The 21,170-nt window shown below is 35.4% G+C and overlaps 3 protein-coding genes across 6 annotated transcripts; 2 read left to right on the top strand and 1 right to left on the bottom strand.

Moving 5' to 3' along the window:
• Positions 1-273: 273 nt before the first annotated feature.
• On the top strand, positions 274-3,311 carry LOC125203590 (rac-like GTP-binding protein ARAC5). 4 transcript variants are annotated; one of them, XM_089060054.1, is made up of 8 exons: positions 274-436; positions 542-690; positions 1,367-1,454; positions 1,545-1,654; positions 1,754-1,817; positions 2,788-2,852; positions 2,920-2,985; positions 3,044-3,311. In XM_089060054.1, exons 2-8 carry the CDS (start codon positions 592-594, stop codon positions 3,053-3,055), a joined length of 504 nt encoding a protein of 167 aa, XP_088916180.1. In that variant the 5' UTR covers positions 274-436; positions 542-591; the 3' UTR covers positions 3,056-3,311. The 4 variants fall into 4 exon arrangements, with proteins under 4 accessions (XP_088916180.1, XP_047957928.1, XP_047957927.1 ...); XM_048101971.2 differs by having other exon boundaries at positions 275-436; positions 545-690; positions 3,062-3,311; XM_048101970.2 differs by having other exon boundaries at positions 275-436; positions 3,062-3,311.
• Positions 3,312-6,495: 3,184 nt separating this feature from the next.
• Positions 6,496-9,229, bottom strand: LOC125203589 (uncharacterized). Its single transcript, XM_048101969.2, has 3 exons — positions 8,958-9,229; positions 7,350-7,680; positions 6,496-7,262 (listed from the first exon to the last, which is right to left on the bottom strand). Exons 1-3 carry the CDS (start codon positions 9,036-9,038, stop codon positions 6,658-6,660), a joined length of 1,017 nt encoding a protein of 338 aa, XP_047957926.1. The 5' UTR covers positions 9,039-9,229; the 3' UTR covers positions 6,496-6,657.
• A 7,352-nt stretch (positions 9,230-16,581) lies between these two features.
• On the top strand, positions 16,582-17,576 carry LOC125198454 (BOI-related E3 ubiquitin-protein ligase 1-like). Its single transcript, XM_048096791.2, has 2 exons — positions 16,582-16,966; positions 17,059-17,576. Exons 1-2 carry the CDS (start codon positions 16,844-16,846, stop codon positions 17,509-17,511), a joined length of 576 nt encoding a protein of 191 aa, XP_047952748.1. The 5' UTR covers positions 16,582-16,843; the 3' UTR covers positions 17,512-17,576.
• Positions 17,577-21,170: the final 3,594 nt, after the last annotated feature.

Here is a 21,170-nt window from a genome sequence, read left to right as displayed (position 1 = left end):
AACGTTATGTTATCCACCTAATTTCACTTTTTTTTAAAATTTATTTAAAACTTTCAACGAAATTAATTTATCAATAAATAAAAATAATAAATTAAAAAGGAAAGTAAAATAATTGAAAAATACTGTATTTAAAATTAAAATAAATTAAAATAAGAATTAAAATGAAAATTTATTACTACTAAGAGAAAAAATGTGTTTGTAAAAAATGAAATTACTAACAAAGTGATGTGCATTCAAAGTAAATTTAGCAAGCAACCATTGAAACGTCGCCGAAAAAGAAAAAAAAGGAATTTGAAGGGGAGAGGTGCTCCACCTCAAACCCCACCACCCCAATCCCAATCTATGAAAATGATTTATGTGAGATTGAAAAAGCTGTCATAAAGTCCTTTCTTTTCTTTGCCAGGCATTGCATTTCTGTCTACCTGCTTCCTTCAAGGTGAATTCTTTTGCTTCTGTTTTACTCTTTGCTCTCAGATTCCTTTTCAATTTTTGATGGGTTTGCATCATTTTGAGTAAAGATTTGTCTTTTTTGAACTTGAAGTAGCAAACAAGGAAGAATTGACCATCCCCTGGAAAAAAAATTAGTTAGAAATGAGTGCAACCAGATTCATCAAGTGTGTGACTGTGGGTGATGGTGCTGTTGGAAAAACTTGCATGTTGATTTCTTACACCAGCAACACATTTCCTACGGTTAGTTCCATTTTTATCTTCTCTTCTTTAAATTAATCACCAATTTCTTTGTTTGCTAATCCTAATTCTTGATTTCTCTTTACATTCCCATTTGCAGTTTGTAATTGTTTCTTAGTAGTGCTCTTTTGATGATTATTTGTATTCTTGCCTTTAACTAAACGAGGAATTTAACCATTTGTATTGTGGAATTTATTATGCAGTAGGTAGATTATGTATCCATGTCCAATCAAAGAATTGAATGCATTTTGTTACTCATGTACTAGTTTATATGGATTGTTTTTTAGATGAATTGAATGAGGCTTGCTTCAGAGTCTTTTTCTAATTGGAAAGTGAAGGTTCATTCCAATAGACACACAAATATGGGGGAAAAAGAAATAAAAAGGTTATGACTTGAGGTTTCAGCTGACCCGAGGGCCGAGAGAGAATGTAATCACCGATTAAATTAAAAGTTATGTTACATTGAGAGTTGTATGTGTGTTTGATTAAAAAGTTGAATTAGGTTGGATTGGACAAGGGTCACCGATTAAAGTCTGCTGCGGTGTTGCTTTACTAATTTTGAGTTATGTAGCACGTTCCGTTTTGCTAATGCTTAATGGGCGTTGTAATGCTGATTAGAGAATTACTACATCCAACGTAGACCTTCGAACCCTCATCCTTATTCCGCCTTGCAATGCAGGATTATGTTCCGACTGTTTTTGATAACTTCAGTGCTAATGTAGTTGTCGATGGTAATACTGTAAACCTGGGACTCTGGGATACTGCAGGTAATTCCTTTCAAATATGTATATCTAATCAGTCTGTACATTTTCCTAGATTTTAGCGTTTTTTTTAGCTTCGTCTTACATTATGTTCAGGCCAGGAAGATTATAATAGATTAAGACCCTTGAGTTATCGTGGAGCTGATGTTTTCCTCCTAGCCTTTTCTCTCATTAGCAAGGCTAGCTACGAAAATATTGCAAAGAAGGTCAGAATTGTGGAGACTATTCTAGCTGTAATTACGTTCGTTTTGTGTACCAAGTAGTCTGATGCCATGTTCTTCTCTCTTTCCTTTTCGTTTTGTTAGTGGATTCCTGAGTTGAGGCATTACGCGCCAGGTGTTCCAATTATTCTTGTTGGAACGAAGCTTGGTGAGATAGTGATTTATTTCTTGTTATTACTCTATCAATTAGTCCTGCCAGTTACAAACATGTCCTTGTAGGTATCACTTTCATATACCATCAATTAGTATCTAAAGTTTTTAATTATTTAGGATCTTAAGTGATAACTGTGCCACTATATGTTTATGTTTCCTTTATTATTTCTTAGTTAAGTTAAGATGTGTATATTATTGTATAACAAAAAGAAATATTGCACTCACAGTTGACAAAAATATAAAAAGATACTCAACTTTAAAGATCCCATGATTTTGCTCATTTTTCTTATCCCTTTTGCATATCTCAACATTTGAATGTAAAATGTAGCATCACAGCTTATATGATTAACTTGTTATATTTTGCTCTATCCTTGTAATAGATTTACTAATACTACTAGCTTTACGCAATATTTAATTTTAGAATACCAATATTTTTGTAGTATGTGGTTTAAGGGCTGACAGATATAGTTTCGTATGACAAATTGACAATAGCTTTATGAAGGTATAAACATTTGAATGATTTATGAGATAGAGAGTCAAACTTCCATTTGTTTTGGAATACAAATAATCATATTATAAGTGATTAAATTTAAGTGTCACACTTGGTTTGTATGTTTTGATGCTTATTCTTTAAGGTAGCAACAGAGTATATTTGTACAAAATGTACTAATGCCAGTGGTTTCCAACAGATTATATTTGTAATAGTAGAACAACACACATGCTTGGTTTTTGTCAATTACTTCCTCACGATTGAAATGAGAGCACGGACTTGGATGTTGAAAAGAGTGTATCAGTAGAGCATGCAATGAACACATTCTTATTATTCATTCTTATTACTCAATCTGTATTTTTCCTCCTATAAATTGTTTTGGTGATTCTTAGATTTATTGAATTATGATTAAGCGTACAGAAGGAATGTGTTTGTTTGAAATGATCAAAATATCGTTTTTTCAATGGTAGTACAGATCTTAGAGATGATAAACAGTTCTTCATCGATCATCCTGGAGCAGTTCCGATAACTACAGCTCAGGTAACAAAGATATTACCAGCATACGATCATTCCTCCCGTTTCATGCCTCTCATTGTCTTCCATGTAGGGGGAAGAACTCAAGAAGCTAATTGGAGCTCCTGCGTACATTGAGTGCAGCTCGAAAACACAACAGGTGGTTTCAATTTGTGATTGTGGTGTGGTGAAACCTTTTTTTATTTTTCTCATTATAGCATGTGGTTTGAATGCAGAATGTGAAGGGTGTGTTTGATGCAGCCATTAAAATAGTATTGCAGCCACCTAAACAAAAGAAGAAAAAGAAGGGTCACAAAGGCTGTTCCATTTTGTAATATATTGCAGCCTATCTCATTTAACGCTTCGTCGTCTGTAATCTGGTGTTTAGTTTATGCAACGCTTCGTCTGTAATTTGACAAGTTTCTAATGTGTCTCATCTGTAGAAATCCTTTCCAAATCCGTTATAAGCCCTTCTATTTTTCATAATGCTTCGGATGATTACCATCGCCATGACTTTATTTTGTTCCCACATCAAGATGGCCCATCACACGAGGATAGTTAGAATCGTGACGATATCATCCATTTGCTGCCCCTTTTGGGAACACATCTTCAGTGGCACCTCTTTGGCCACACCTTCAGATAGCCTCGTAGTGTAGGCTGTCCCAATCAACGTTTACAACACCAAATTGATAAGCATACAAGGCAACACCAAATTGATAAGCATACAAGGCAGGGAGCCCATACTTAATCAAAAGTAATGGTCAGAGGTATAAGGGTGACTCTCACTAATATTCCACACATCCATGTAGAACCGATGTGGGATTCATATTAATTTCACATTATATTTAAGGTCATAATAAATCAATCCAACATTGTCAAAAGTGCGCTTCAGGCGCACAAGATTCGCCTGCAACCACCTGATACACCCAAAGATGGTTGGGGCGAGCGATGTGTGGGGAGTGTCTGGTGGAGCGTAAGTGGCTGCCCTAAGAAAGTTTCTTCCCTACGACTTTTTTTTCAGGTTATTAAATTAAAAGGCTTTTGATATTTAATGCCATTTAAACCTCCAATTATTGTGTTCTAATATTCTCAAAAGAAAGCAATTAATGTGTCTCCTATTTATGCATTATGAAATGTCTATATTTACACTTGTATTATTGTGTATTGTTTATATATTATCTTTTGCCTTGTTTTATTTTCATCTCGTTGCCATTTTATTCTACTGTATTCTCTCTTTACTTATCTCACTTAAAACAATTTTTCTTAAATACCATACTGAAAGAAACGTCTTTACTACAGGGGGCGGATGAAGTATTAAATTAAGTACTAAAAATTATACTTCCCCAATCCGTCATTAGTAGTCCTGGTTTGCCATTTTAGTTCGTCAGTAGACCTCACATTCCACTAACTCATTTCACTTACACTTTATTATAAAATTAATAGCATATAAAAATAGGTCTCACATTCCACTATCTTTTTCTACCCACTTTCCATTATATTTTTTAAAACTCGTGCCGAACTTAAATAGGACTCCTAATGGCGAACGAAGAGAGTAGTATTAAAAACGAAAGAAAAAATGTGATGCGGCCACCGAATATGCTTCAATAGGGCCACAAAATAAGCTATCCAGTCCGACTTTCAATCGTGGATACGCCTAATTCAACGTCGCCGCCCTAGACAAAAAGATGCAATAAGGCCATAAATTGCTACACACTGAAAGCCGTAATTTGCAGCCTTATTGTAGATGACCTAATACGTACAAAGTAAGTATTTTCTTTATTTATAGGAAATAGTTTTAATTTTGACCTTATAAAATTCTAAGAATCATCTTTCAATTTACATTTGTCTTACTTTCCGTGTCTTATTAAAAGTGACATGTTTTTATTTTTAGGTTGTCCCATTAGAGTCATCTTCATCTATTTACAACAAATTCAAACTTAATTTCATGTATATGTCACACTAAAAAGTAATTTTACTTCAACCAGCTACACCAAACTCAAATTAAGGTCATCTTCAATCATATATCAAATCTCACTTTGATATAGAAAACTTCTCCAATCATATTGCAAACTCAAACTCATTTTTTGCATTTTTCCTATGGAATAACATCATATATGGGTCCCTGCCAAAAATTGTGAAACATACTCAAAAATGGTGTAAAATTTGAGTTTAGTATAAATAATTAGAGTAAAATTACTTTTTGATGTGATATATACTCGAAAATGAGTTTTGAGTTTGGTGTAAATGGTTGGAGATGATCTTTACATCATCTCTACTTTTTCTCTCTCAGCATAACTAACCAAACGACACTATATAAAATTCTATGTCGAAAAACAAATATTTCACATAACATGGGATTATATTTTAGCCATTTATATTAGTAAATGTATCGTCTTCCTTTTGAATGAAACCAAATCAGCTTTAGCTTGTACAATAAATGTCGGAAGAAATTCATAAAAACAAATATTGGAACCATTGTGTCAAAAATGGACCATACGATCCGATTGTGGACCGGGTTAACTGATGACGGATTCAATAAAATTCTTATGATTTTTTCAAAATAAAAAAATGAATTTAAATCCAAAACCTGTATTATTTTGAACTTTAATTAATACTTCCTCTGTACTTCATCTGTCCTTCATTTAAAGAATTATTTTGCCATTTTGGATCGTCTATAATTTATAGAACTATTTACTTTATTCAATTTTTAGTATACGGATTCCACATTCCAACAACTTTTTACACTCACAATCCTACTAATACATTAAATGTGTCTCATATAATATTCCACGAGTAAAGTCTCTTTTTGGTATTTAACATATGGTGATTTTACGATTTTGGTCCAGAACATTATCTTTTGAATTATTTGGTCTCTCACAATTGAAAACGGGTCGGATTTGGTCCTTTTTGGATGGCCCCGTTAAAAATTAACGGTCAACTGCAATTTAAACTATTTTGACTAAATTAGAGACTTAAATTAGAATATTTAATATTTTTCTTTTTTTAAAAACAAATCCAGACTCTCTCTCTCAGGACTCTCTTCTATCCTTCTCTCAACACCCTCTTCTTCCCCTTCCACTCCACCACCCGCCCCCACCTTTGCCGTCGCTCCTGGCTTGTCTTCGGTGAAAGAGGAGAACTTGCACTTAAGGGTGGAATTGCAGTGGTTTTTTATGGCGTTGTCGGTGCGGCCATAGAGGAGGAGGCAATGGTGGCCCGTTTGTTGACGAAGCGGGCGTGTGCGTGAATGGTGGTGTCTTCCTCGTCGGGGTGAAGGCGTGATGCTTGACCTGAGGGAAGAGCTGGTTGCACCAGCGGAGGCGGCAGCTCTTACCGGAGGGGCGAGTGAATGAGGGATTTAGGAATGCGGCGATGGCAATAAGTCGCGTCGGAATCACCAGAGTTATTTATTTGAATCGATTGGATTGCTTTATTTGTTGTTTTTTGCTACAAGGGAATTTGAAGGAGAACAACGAAGAAACCTAATCTGCAACCCAAAAAATTAAGTTATAATTTAATTGTTAATAAAATATACTCCTACGTCCCACAAAAGATGTCACACTTGTGAGACGTTGCGAGATTTTAGGAGGTTTTGTTTTGTGTGTTAAATGGAAAGAGAAAATATAATTTTAATTTAGAACAATGACGGAAACAATTTAGGACTGAAAAATAAGATAAAAATTAAATATTTTTATATACAATTATAATTCTCATGCAAATTGCAAGCGATACATTCTCATTTCTTAGCCTCCAACTTGCCCGAAGAGAAACCAATACAAAAATCCTCGGGCAAAAACAATGAATACAATTTGGTCTATCCGTGTTATAAAATTCAAAAAGGAACCGTGTACGGCAATGCAAACATGTCCACCTCCGGTAAGTATTGTGCACGGGGCCACAATGACAACGTGTTCGAGCAGGGTATGCTGTCATCTCTGAGCACCCGCTTCTTTTCAGGCATTTCCAATTTACTCTTGCCCCCAAAGAGCCAATCTTCATCTTCGTTATCAACACAAACATCTTGCAGAATTTGGGGTGGAACCCAATTCTCAATCAGATTTTGGTAACGAAGCCCCTCTTTCTGCATTGCTGTCAAAACTATATCTGCTAATGGCAAAGCTTTAATTTCCAAGGGAGGAGCATTCTTGATCTGCTTAGAGGTAGCAGGCAACACTTTAGTTTCAGAGGGAGAAGCAGTCTTGTTCTGGTTAGAGGCAACATGAATCCGTTCTCCACCACTCTTTAGAACAAGACATTGGCTGGTTGACCCTGATGTGGAACAAAAGCCTGCACTTCTCTGTCTCTGAGAAACATCATTATCGATTTGGCAAGGAGTATGAATTCTACTTGATGTAGAACATGGTTTGTGCTCATTGCCTGATGGAGCATCAGATTGGGTTTGCTTCTTTGAAGTTAGCCGTATCCGGATAATTTTTCCTGATTAAAAAAAACAAGTGCATATGAACACACATTAATTAATGAAATATAGTTTTAGAAATTCCACAACATCTGAAATATCGTTACCATGACTGCGGCTAACATCAACAGGGGAAGGCTGTCTCTTCCTCTTGTTGCTATTCTCGGTGCTGTCAGAGGAAGAGCTCGGACCAGGCAAGAAAACAGGCTTTGCATGCTCCTCCGTGAGGCCACTCCGTTCCAATTGTTCAATCTCAGTTTTGTTTCCCTTTTGTGAGAAGTCACCTTGGCCATCACTCCAGAATTTTTCACCAAAATGACTACAGACAATATCAGTGTTGCCAAGATTCTTCAGACTACTCTTGTCTTTCTTTCTCTCTTTTTTATCCCTTTTCTTCTCCTTCCTCTGTTCCTCAGCTTGGACCTTTGGCTTTTGGAGCTTTAGAGCACCAAGATCAAAAAATTTAGAAATTGATTACAGGGAAGAGCTTATGCGACATGGCCGAGAATATGGCTACAGACCTCAGCATAATTACACTTCTTATGCAATCAGTACAAACAAAACACTTAGAGATGATCAAGCATCTCAAGTTACACTTAGCAAATCTAACATTTGACTGCTACATTCCAAATCTCTCGAGTCAATACAATTAAGATTCAAACACAATTTCTTCAAACAAAAGAGGAATTACACAATCACAATGTTTGAAATAAGTACAAACCAGATGTTAAGCAAACAAGCAAAATGGAAGAAAATTTTCAAAGGTTAAAGAAATAAATATTACTCAGAAGAAAGAGCTAAACTGAAGCTTGTAATTTAGTTGAGACTTCAGAAGATAAAGACTAAAAAGGTCCATAAAACCATACCTAGCGGATTTATAATATCAAAGACATATATCCCGCTACAATTGACTGAACACCCAGCCTAAAAAATATGTTAATTGAATGTGAAAGAGAATCATGTGGCCTCTTGATTCTCATTGGATACATACAATATACTACGTCCAAATCAAGTAACACAACTATGGAGAAGATTACAGGTTTAAACTTCTTGTTTGATCAAGTTAGTAGACTCACTAACATCCCCACAACACTAAATCAAGCTTGGATGAATAAAAAAGTACTTTTGCACAAGAAAAAAACATCACTAACATCAGAAAGCTTTCCCAAAAGAATCTCTAAATATCTCCACTCAAGACCGAAAATATCCTACAACTGTGTTGGTGCAGGCCTCTGATATTTATGTTAACACAAATTTCTCAATCACCAAACAAGATATTTATGCATACTACCCCAAAATCTAAGACAAAATAAAAAATGACCTAAAGTTGAGCACACAAATAAAACATACAAGAACCAAAAGTCAGACTCAATCCAACCCTACTTTTCAGAATCTTGAAATCGACAAAGTGCCTCCATACTCAATTTTTAAATAAATTAAATTAAATTTAATATGGGTTATCATTCGAATACAAAAACTATCTCAAATTTTCCAGAAATTCCAACCCATCCTCCACACAAAAATCCAGGTCCACTAATACAAACATTTTTCAAAGATGTATGTGTACATGGAAATCAAACACAATCAATTATCGGATTTGTTAAGAAATTCACATGTCCGCTCGGTACCAAAAAAAACCCACCACAACTCGTTAATCATATCGATGGGTACTCAAGCTCATGAATAAATCAATCAAGGAACTCGGTTCAACCAACCTTAATCGAATCGATCAAGGCATCTTTTCTGGCGCTGCTCAAAGCATAGCCCGGTGGTGGGTACGGAAAGCACCGAGACATTTCGAATCGGAGATTAAATCGAAGATTTAGCCGTAAAACAAATCACAAATCACAAATCCCACTCACGGCAATGAAATACAGGGTAGTTTTAAAGATTTAAGAAGAAATAATTCGAATCTGGAGGAAGGAGAGGCGCAGATCTCAGAGTGCCCTAGGGTTAGGGTTTCGACTACGACAGAGGAAACGCGGAATGAAAACGATTTAGGCGTAGAAGAGGTCATATATATAGGCCAGGTATGACCGACTTTGACGCGTTCTTTTAATTTTCAATTGGGCCCCTATACGTTTTCTTATTTACACTTTTGCCCCGATTTATTTCTGCTTTGAATATATGAAAAACAATACCGAAATCTAATAGAATCAGATTGATTAAAAAATTGTAATCTTCGACGAGAAAAATTAACTTTCCTATTTATTGATAATAATTGGAAATATTTTATTTGTTTGAGTTAGGGTTATTGATGGAAACAAAAATTATATAGATGGAAGGTTGTGTATGTGGTTATGAGATTAATTAATTTTTTTATTAAAATGCTACTCCCTCCATCCCGGATAATTCAGGTCACTTTGATTGGCCGCGGGTTTTAAAAATTGTAATGGAAAGTGGGTTGAAAAAGTTAGTGGAATGTGGGTCATACCTTTATATATTAGTTTTATAATAAAATATGAGTAGGAATGTGTTAGTGGAATATAAGGTCAACTACTAAAAATGGTAAAAGTGAAGTGGAACAAATTATATGGGACGGACCGAAATGAAAAACTTAGACGAATTATCTGAGACGGAGGGAGTAGATGAGTTTGGACTGGATTGATATCAGAGTAATTAACAATAATGTTATATTATACCGGTTATTAAACTTTAACTTATTTTAAAATTAATATTATTATTTAGAGTTTAATTTAATTTTTAAACTATTATATTTAAATTTCTCTGTTTTTTTTTTCCACCCAACCAATTTTTCACTTCGTTTTATATACTCCATTCTCCAACCATTAGTTTTTTTTTACAATCTGTTAAGTTAGAATTTTTTGAGGTTTGATGAATTATTCTCCATTTTTTTTCTGTATTATATTTGAAATCTTATTGGGATCTATATTATATTTAAAATCTTTTTTTGGATTTTTTTCTAATTCCATGAAAATCGAGCAACTTATAATGAAAAAAAAGAGAAAATAAAATAGGATTAAACGACTTGCGCTGAATTTACGAACAAGATTTTACCCAATCTTTGGGTAAGATGAGAGAGAAAAAAAATCTTTAATAATTTTTTTCAAGATTTGCCAAATCATTTAATAAGTTTAACTTAAATAAGAATAGCTAGTTGCCATTTATAATAAAAACTAGTATCACACTTGTGCATCGCACAGATTAAATATTTTAAAATAATAATTTTAAATTATAGGTTATTTACAAAAAATGTAAAACATTATAAAAAATGTATATAATAACTATGAATTATACGGCTACAACATATATATTAAACATGAAATAATTAAGAATGAATCATAAAAATTTGGAAAGCTTTAATTCATAATACGTGAATGGAAATTATTTGAAATAACATCATTTCATTAAGTTCTTCGAAGAAAAAAATAATAATCCATGTATCATGGAGTACTAAATAAAAATACTATTCCTATATTAGAATTAATTGAAAGTATAACATCTCACGAACTACTTTCTATACAAAAATTTCATAATTATGAATAAATAAATTATAAATCAATATTATTAGACTAATTCAAATTAACTTATTACTATTTTGTTATTAATTGACACACTTAATAAGAACAAATTTTAAAAATTGGCATGGAATAAATATAAAACAATAGCTAAATGATTCAGGCAAATATTAAAGTAAAACTTAAAAAAGAATTAAAAAAGAATTAAGTTATAATATATTATTTAATTTATAAGAGCATTAATACTTCCATAACTCAATTTATATAGATATGTGGGGAAAAAAATATTGATATAGTATAATTTTCTATCATGGGACAGAGGATATAGTAATAACGTCTTATATAAGTGATCCAAAAAGATGGTAATATATATTAGTGAAGGCTATCGCTTAGCCAAATATATAACGGACCAATAATATAGGCAAGCTTAAACTTAAAAGCCTAATAGCTCATCTTTATAACAAAAGGAATAACGGCAAGCTTAAACTTAAAAGCCTAATAGCTCATCTTTATAACAAAAGGAATAAACTACACTTCATCAGACTAATATAATTATTGAAGAAGATTATACCAAAAATATAAAGACCAATAATATGGGGAAGTCTAAACTTGATGAATAGCCTAATATCCAATCCACAATTAGTAGGACTATTAATAATATTATTATTTAAAAAGACTAAATATGAATATGCAAATTGGACAGGAGTATGCCAGCTGTGATGCTACACATAAATTTCACCATATCATCGGCCTTCGTCCACGCTGTGCCCCTCTACCTCATTCTCTGTCGTTGTGAAGATTAAAAAAAAACAAATAAACAAAACAAAACACACAACCACAATGAAAATACAACAAATGATAAACATGAAATTGTACGAAAAAACGTCACTTCCTTAAGTATTGCACCAAACTTTTCGTGTAAACTTCACGGAAAAGTTGCTTGAATGCTAACGCCCTAAGCAAAAAAAATATAATTAATGATTTTATATAATTTGCATACAAACATAAAATAACTCATTAAACAGCATACCGCACGGTAATGAAAAACACTATAACCCGATGGCATTGGTTATGGCTCCATGAGCAGTAGCTTCATAAACGTGGATGTAACGAACTTCGATAACAAAATAAATTGTGGAAGGCTCCAGATCATTGAGAAAGGTGAAGAATGATTCCATGATGTTGACCTTTTTTCATAAGATATGAACAAAAATATCAAACTTAAGTGTGAGGTAAGTAGGAATGTGTAGATAGTAAGTCTTCAAACGTCATATTTATAGATAAAAAATTAACCATGAGATGCTTTATAACTTCTCCAAATTAAAGTCATTAATTTGCACCTTTAAATGTGAATAGTAAGTTTCAAAAACTGAATAATTAATTAAAAAATTGATTGACGGATGGAAACTATATACGGACACACATTAATTTTATAAGAGAATTTAATATTTTGATTTTTTATTCTATTCTCATAGAGAATTCATGATAGCAAATATGTAACGGTAAAATAATGATGAGCATTAATTTTTGGATATTAAATTGAGTGTTACAAAGAAATGAAATGACATTTAATTAAAATAATTTTATATTACTCGATACTTATGAAATTAAAAGAGACTTAATCTTTTAATCTAAAATGGCAGATAGATGAGTTTTTGATTAAAATTTTTAACCTATGTAATACGCATATATACTTGTTTGGTTCTTAAATGAGAGTTAGTGATTTCCTATGTGCATAAAAATAATTTTGTACGTACATAAATTCTTTAATATATTGAAATAAATTAAGATACACACGCGGTGTGAAAATTATGTTAATTCATCAATATATACATGGTGGATTTCTATTTATTACTAACGCTTAACCCAACAAAAATTATTTCCCCACACAATAATGTGATTAGATTGTAACTGCCATTTTAAATTATCATAATTATTACTAATACAATTCTTAATTTTGAAAGAAGTTACAAATCCTATAATTATTATTAATACACTATATTGTTTAATACAAATATATTTTAAAAATATTCTAAATTAGTACTCAAAACACAACTTTTATATGATGAAGATGAAGATGTATAGATAGATTTTTATTTGTAATACCCAAAATGATATATGGACAAAGAAGATGCTTATTAATTATGATTCCCACATTTATCGGTTATTAAATAATTAATTGTTGAATTATAAATGCTATATGCATTGATTATCATGCCCAATTATCAAATATTTAAATTAGTTCATAATTTATAAGTATTTCAGAATGAGGATAAAACTTATAAATATTTTAAAAGAAAGCCAAAACTCGCCTTTTATATATATATAGATAAGTTTAATCTAACGGGTTACGGATTCGGGTCGGTTGAAAATGGATTATCGGTTACTGAGTTAGGCTTGGTCCACTCATTGTGCTGGGCTAACAATCTCAGGTTGAGAATTTGGAGTCATTTTGTTGGAATTAAGCCCAATGTGGGCAATATTATGTTTCAAAGACACAATACATAAAATAATATTTATATTATTAATTTATAAGTAATAAAATAGTTATTATATTAATTTGGAATTAATAGATGAAGAATACATTCGTTAATTAAATTAATAAATTGATATGTAATTAGCCTTTTATATTTTATAATAATAATATGCTTAATAATATTACATGTGTAGTTATGCTCCCTCCATTCCGGCCTAAGTGAGACATTTATATTTTAGCACATGAATTTAGGTAGTGGTGCTTAGTGAATTAAATTATTAATAGTAAAGTAAAATAAAGGGTAAAGTAAGAAAGAGAAAGAAAGAAAAAAGTAAGAGAGGGGATAAATTAAGAGAGAGAAAGAGAGAATAGTAAGAGATAGGAAAAAGTAGGAGAGACAAGAGGATACAATAGGAGAGAGGAGTGAGTTGATTATTACCAAAAAAGGAAACGTCTCACTTGGGTTGGGACGGAGGAAGTATCAATTAGAGAATAAAATAATATTTGGATAATTAAACTTATTTGTTGACCATTATTTGTTTTTCCAATATAAGAATTGTGCTATTTGATATTAGAGCGATGAACAAAGTATAGTTAATATTAAGTGCATAACTAGAAAACAAATCTCAGCCATTAGATTAAACGATCTAGTTCACTATATGAGCGTTTTAGTTCACAATATGAATTTAAAAACAAGGAGTGAACCAAAATAACTTTATAGTGAAGTATTTACTCCGTCAAGGAATTAGTTTACTGTAATGACATTTTGGATCACTCCTTGCGTGTAGCGAACTAAATCACTCTTATAGTGAACTAAACCGCTCTTATAGTTAACTAAATTCATGTTCTCTAGTTATGCATTTAAGTAGTGGTTTCCCTGGATCACTACTCTATTATATTATGTTCATTTATTTAATTGTAGTAGTTTGAGATTATTTTTCTTGTTGGGTGGGCGCATTCTAATATGTGTAGTATGTGTGTTTCTATGTTTGGATAGGCAACGCCCAATATGTGTAGTTCGTATTTTATGACTGACGCCTATTCAGTGTTTTGAAATTTAGTAAAGGATATTATGATTTTTATTATTAAAGTTAGTATACCGTAAAACATGTTCTGACATTGCTTGTATATGTAAAAGTCTTCCTCTATTTTTACTTATAAATGAGAAATAATATTTTGTTATGTTGTATTTTGTCTATTCATTTATGATATGTGACACAATGTTAATGTCTAAAAGCAAAAGCTTATAAGCTTTTTGTGTTATAAACAAGTAGCGGAACAAGTCATCACAATATCTGACTCAATCGATACACTGCTAAAGTACAAACCAAATTTTACAATTTAGACATGCCTTAGATACCTATTTATAATGATTTTAGTATTAGTTCAAACATTTCCTTCCCTATATGAAATTAACGACACTAATGTGATATATCAATAAATTAATCAAATTGTAAGACAAGTCCTTCCTGATATGTATTGGAATATAATTAAGCATATAATGTTAATTATGCATTGTTTTGATTTATCGAAAGGTGTGGATTTTTAATGATAAGTTGGATACTGATTAACGCAAGGATTGTTATGCATTGACTCATGTTTCCGAAGAAACGTTTGATAATATACTAAAGAAAGTAATTAAAAAATGCTTTATTATTCACAAAATTGGCCAATCAAAATTATTTCCATAAATATAAGTTAATTAATTAAAATCAATAGTATACTTAAATTAGATAAATGAAAAAGGGAGAAGAGAGAATAGTAAAAATTAAAAAAAAATACTCCCTTCGTCCCTGAAAATTTGTCACCTATTTCTTTTTCGTCCGTCCCTAAAAATTTGTCACCTTGTACTTTTACTATTTTTTGGTAGTAGACCTTACATTCCACTAATTCATTCTCACTCACATTTTATTTTAAAACTAATATATAAAAGTAGGACCCACATACCACTAACTTTTTCAACCTACTACTCCCTCCGTCCGTCAAATTTTGTCACCATTTGACTCGGCACGAGTTTTAAGAAATGTAATAGAAAGTAGGTTGAAAAAGTTAGTGGTATGTGGGTCCTACTTTTATATATTAGTTTTAAAATAAAATGTGAGTGAAAATGAGTTAGTGAAATATATGGTCCACTACCAAAAATGGTAAAAGTGAAAGGTGACAAATTTTTAGGACGAACGAAAAAAGAAAATATGTGACAAATTTTTAGGGACGGAGGGAGTAGTAATAAAGAGATAATCATAAATATGGTGTTGGCAATCTTGATATTATAAAATGGAAAAAAAAATTCATAGTTAAAAAGTAGAGAAAGGTGAGAAAAAGTTAAACAATAATGGAAGCTATAAACGTGATTACTTATAGCAACTGTCCATTGGCAATAATAGTAAAATTTACCCGGTACTACATATATGCAAATAATATTCCGTATAATGGTTCTAAGGACTGCTTTTTTATAAGTAAATTCTTAACTACTACTGCCCCCTTTTGACACACTTTGACCCGACACGGGTTTTAAGAAATGTAATAGAAAGTAAGTTGAAAAAATTGGTGGGACGTTGGTCCTATTTTTAAAGTATTAGTTTTATAATAAAATGTGAGTAGAAATGAGTTAGTGGAATATGAGATCCACTACCAAAAATAGTAAAAATGAAGTGTGTCAAATTTTCAGGGACGGACCAAAATGATAAACTGTGTCAAAATTTGGGGGATGGAGATAGTACTAATATAGTCACCACTAGCTAGCTAGGTCATCATGTTTTTATTACGGTCTATCCATTAAAATAAATCCCTATTTGATAAGTTTCTTCATCTAACGAAGTGGTCACATTTTCTAATACTACCTCCATTCTTTAAATATTGACACACTTTGATCCGACACGAGTTTTAAAAAATGTAATGGAAAATGAGTTGAAAAAGTTGATGGGATGTGAATCCTACTTTTAAAGTATTAATTTTATAATAAAATGTGAGTAGGAATGAGTTAGTGGAATATGAGATCCACTACCAAAAATAGTAAAAAGTGAAGTGTGTCAAATTTTCAAGGATGGACCAAAATGACAAACTGTGTCAAACTTTCAGGGACGGAGGTAGTAACAACAACTATATCTATATCTATATCTATTATACCTTAGTACCTTACTATATTGACCTTAAAACTCATATAATTCACTAGCATTGATTATGGATTATTTAATGAACTAAAGGGGTAGTAGTGTTACTTAAAAAATTGACTTCCTAAACCAACCCCTAATACATTCAATCCAAAGTATTACTCTGATTTCAACCATTTACAATAAATCTATGTGAAATAGGGTGTTTTGTGACCACTTTGTGTGTGTGTGCAGAGTAATATGAAAAGTGGTGGAGGGAGGGACAGTAACATCTGGAGCGGTGATGATGGATGTTTGCCCCATTAGACTGTACTTAGTTTTTAGGGTGACTGCGCCCTTCTATCACCAATTCTGCATGTCTACGTCTTTACTACCTAATCTCCTTCTGCATGTCTATCTTGCCTTGCCACCTTCATTCTTTTCCCAATACACTTTTTCCCTTTCACATTTCCATCATAATATTCCTTCACATTTTTCACCCTTTTCACCCTCTCTATATCTACCCCTCCAATTAAAAACTTCTTCCAAAATTCCACATGGATTTCGATGCTCAACATTTCCCCCTTGTTTGGTTTCACCCACAACAACTTCCAGATCTAGACGTTGCTTCCGAGATCCACAATCAGAATGCGGAGATCGATCATTTCCTCCACCTCCAGGTCAAGATCAAAATCAATATCAATCAAATTCCTTTTCTTTTTGAGAGTCAAAATATAAAAAAAAATCTGAAAATGTTTGAAATTTGAAACAGAGCAGCAGGCTGCGAATAGCAATCATGGAAGAGGAGGCGCGGCAGAGAGAGATAGCAATGCAGCGATACGAAGCCAGAGCCAACGCTCTCCTCCTCCACAAAGACCAGCAGATCGCCGCCGCAAGAGGCAGAACGATCGAGCTCCAGCGCTTCCTAAAATCGGCGGAGATGGAAGCCGCAGCGTGGGAGAGAGCGGCAAGAGAGAGGGAATCCGCTGCGGCGGAGCTCACCAAACAGCTCATGGAAGCGACGTCGTTTTGCTTCTCGTCATCATCATCCACGTCAGCAAAGGTAGTGGGCATCAAAAATTGCAAAGTGTGCCACGGTGGAGAGGCGAGCGTCGTTTTGTTTCCCTGCAGACACATTTGCTGCTGCAGATCTTGTGAGCCGCTTTTGGACCACTGCCCACTCTGCCAAACACTCAAGGAGGCTACTTTGCAAGTTTTTATTTAATTATCTTTTGGATTTTGACCAGCAGTTAATTTTTTTGTAATATGTGATGATGATGAAAGTGAAAGCCTAAGAATCTTGCTTTTTTTACTGAATGGGGCTAATTAATTGTTTTCCAGATTTAGATCAGAGCACAGATGATTTGATTTTTCTTTTTATGAGAAATTGCGAAACTGACACTGATGCATCTGTGGGACTGTCACGCCAGAGACTCTATATCACTGTTTTAAACATATCAAAAGCGCAGGCTAGTGTTCAATAAATGGACAAAGTTGAGATTTTTTTGAACAGTTTGCAATTTGCTGGCTGCTTCATTTAATTCAGACTTTATCGATCTTCACAAGTGTTGTTACTGTTTTTATGCAACGTGATCGAGGGCTTGGTGACTCAACTCTTGTAGGAAAACGACAATATCAAGGTGTTTTTTGTGGTGGAAAATAATGGTAAAGAAAATTGGAATATATATTTCCCCCATTGCATTGTAATGGAGGTGTTAAGTAAATGAATAATAAAGTAGAAAATGAAAAATATAGAGAGATGAAGATGGAATAACGTAAATGAGAAGAAATGTGTTTACTTTTACTAAAAAATAAATGACTCTACTACTATGAAATGCACCAAAATTACAAAATGACTCAACTACTATGAAACAGAGGAAGTAAGAGCATCTGCATCGCGTCTCGATGCCGGCTCTATCTCGTCTCGAAGAGACGAGACCGCATCGAGATGGCGATGCGGCCTCCATCTCGTCTCGACGAGACATGACATCTCGTCGCGTGTCGCGCGCGGAAGAGGCCGGCCTCGAGACAGCTCGCCACGCGCCTTGGCGACGTGGCGTGCTCCGGTTCGTGCGTGACGCCCACTCGCCGCCCCGCGAGTGGGCGTCGTTTATATTCGTTTAAAATATTTTTTTTTGTTTTTTTTAAATCAGAAAAATTTGAAAATAAAATAAATTAAAATATTGTAATTTTTAATTTTTGTATTTTTCAATATTGTAATAAAAATCGAAAATTAACAAATTAAAATTAAAATTAAAAATACTCCATAGGATTTCAATTATGTATTTTTTGTATTTTCGGATGTTGTAATTTTTGTGGTTTTTAATGATTTAATGAATTATTAGTATTAATTTAATATTTCAATGAAATATTAATTGAATTTGTTGGAAATAAAAATAAAAAATGAAATTGAATGAATAGTTAAGGGATGAGATGGTTAAGAGACGGAGGGATGCAGGTGTTGTCTCTTAGTTAAAAGATGAGGTGAAAAGTACAGTGGAGCCCATGAATAGTGAAGAGATGAGACGATTAAGAGACAGATAAGAGACAGAGATGCAGATGGCCTAAGTGGAATATTGAAGAACGTACTTTATGCTTCTAATTAATTGGGCATGATACAATGTGTAATATCTTTTCATAGATTACTACTCATAAAAATAAAATGTGGGAATTAGTATATATATTAAATTTAAAGGGAAAATGGACAGTACTTATTAAGAGCATCCGCAATGGGTAATAGGCCAGCCATAGGCCAGCCATTCTCTCCCCTGCCACGTCAGCAACACTCAAAAAACCACCTGCCACATCAGATTTAGGCCAGCCATAGGCCAGCCGCAATAAAAATAATTCAAAATATACTACATTTACGGAATTAAAATTACTAAAATACGGAATTAAATTTACGACACATATACGGGAAAAATAATCCATTCCATTAAAAAAAAAGTACAAATATTTTTTTAAAAAAATACATGATTCTTTTCTAAAAAAAAGGGCTTCAACACACGGGCCCCGCCGCTCTCTACTCCTCGTCGCCGTCTCCGTCACCGTCGCCGCCCCCGCTGCCGCTGCCGCCACTCGCGGTATCTGAGCCCACGTCGGAACCCGTAAGCCGTGCCCTCGCGGCGGCTAAATCGGCACGCATGCTCTCGAGCATCTCCTGAAGAAACATCTTCTCCGTGGGGTCTGTGGCGGCCCTCCACTCTTGTAAGACCTTGTACATCTGATCCCGCGTATGGTTACGCGAATGGAGAGTGTACTCGAGTGGGGCGGGTGGGAGGGCGGAGGACTGGACCTCGCGAGGCGATAGGGGGGATCCGCCCCTCGCAGCTTGCTGCGCCCGCTTCTGTCCAATCGGGCGGGCGCGACCTGTAAATGAAGGAGGAGACGGAAACTCCTCGACATCCGGGGGGAGGTCGTGGGATCCGCCGCTGCTGCCGCTGTAGTCGCCGCTATAGTTCAGTCGCTGCTTCTTCGGCCACCCAGCGTCGCACCCCGCCCGGAACTTCTCGGAGTCCTTCAACAACAAGAAGCACTCCCAGAAGGTGAACTCCTTATACTTCCCCTCCACGGGGAACTGACTCGCGGCTATCCTCCGGGCGTCCTCCTCGTTCTGCCCACTCTTGAGCTGACGGAGGGCGTTGGTGTACAAGTTCGCAAAACGGCCCACCGCGGCCCTGGTGCGCTCCCACCCCTTCCGGACCTCCTCGTTGCTGGGGCAGTGCCTCCTATAGGCAGCTCTGATCTTCGCCCACATGTTGACGACCCGCTGGTTGTTCGCAACCAGCGGGTCGTCGCACACCTCCAACCACCCCCTGGCCACCCCGACGTACTCATCCTCCGTCCACTTCCTCCGGGTCGGGGTGTGGTCAACAGCGGGCTGCGATGACTCGCCGACCGCCTTCGCCTTCCCCCTCGTCTTCTTCTTCGGCGCGGCCCGCCTCGCCGGAACGGGAGTATCCGGATCATCAAGATCGATCCCCATATCATGCAACGACAGAAGGTCATCGCCAGTGAACTGCGTCTCCGCTGGGGTCGAAGTGTGAGACGAAGCCGTAAAAAAATCAAGAGAGGGCCGATATACCGGGTCCCCTCCCGGTGACCCCTGCCCCTGCAATCCCCCCTGCATCCCGGGATACATACCCTGCTGCACCCCCCCCTGCCCCCCGCCCTGCCACATCATCCCCATCATCTGCTGCAGCATCATCTGCTGCTGCATCTGGGGCATACCCCCCCACCCGGGCGCTGACTGCCCGCCGCTCCCCTGCCCGCCCGTCATCCCCCACGGCATACCCCCGGCATCCCACCAGGCATACCCACCGGCGCACCAGCCATCATCCCCATCATCTGATTCCAAGGGATGTTAAACCCCGGGCCCATCTGCCCCCATCCAGATCCCACAGGTACCGTGGGAGTCTGAGATCCACTCGTCGCTGGGCTGGACTCGTTGTTGTGATCCATCGCTCGATAATGCTCTTGTACAGAAAGTTAGAGAGAGAGAAAACTCGTTAAAACAAGTGGTGCAAATGAAAATGAAACGAAAATCGCGTTTATATAGGTTTTAAAAAAAAAAAAAAAAAAAAAATCGGAAAACACCGCTGGCCGATCGCTAGCCGATCGGGCCTCTGCAATGGCGGCTAGCCGATCGGCCAGCGGATCGGCTAGCGACGAGCGATCGGCCAGCCCACGCCGATGCGCTGGCCGATTTCGCGCTGGCCGATTGCAATGGTTCAGCTAGCCGATCGGCTAGCGCGACGAATCGGCTAGCCGGTCGCTAGCCGACCATTGCGGATGCTCTAATACTGGAAAAAAATGCATAAGTAAAGACTTTTATTTTGTGATATCACTAAAATTTGCTATACTCACTTTCTATACTTTAAATAT

Source organism: Salvia hispanica, chromosome 6 (genome assembly GCF_029641045.1).
Source record: "Salvia hispanica isolate PSC_SH4W2 chromosome 6, Shi_PSC_v1, whole genome shotgun sequence".
Classification (NCBI taxonomy): Eukaryota; Viridiplantae; Streptophyta; class Magnoliopsida; order Lamiales; family Lamiaceae; genus Salvia; species Salvia hispanica.
Note: the sequence above shows the minus strand (reverse complement) of the source record. Positions and strands in the feature narration are given on the sequence as shown.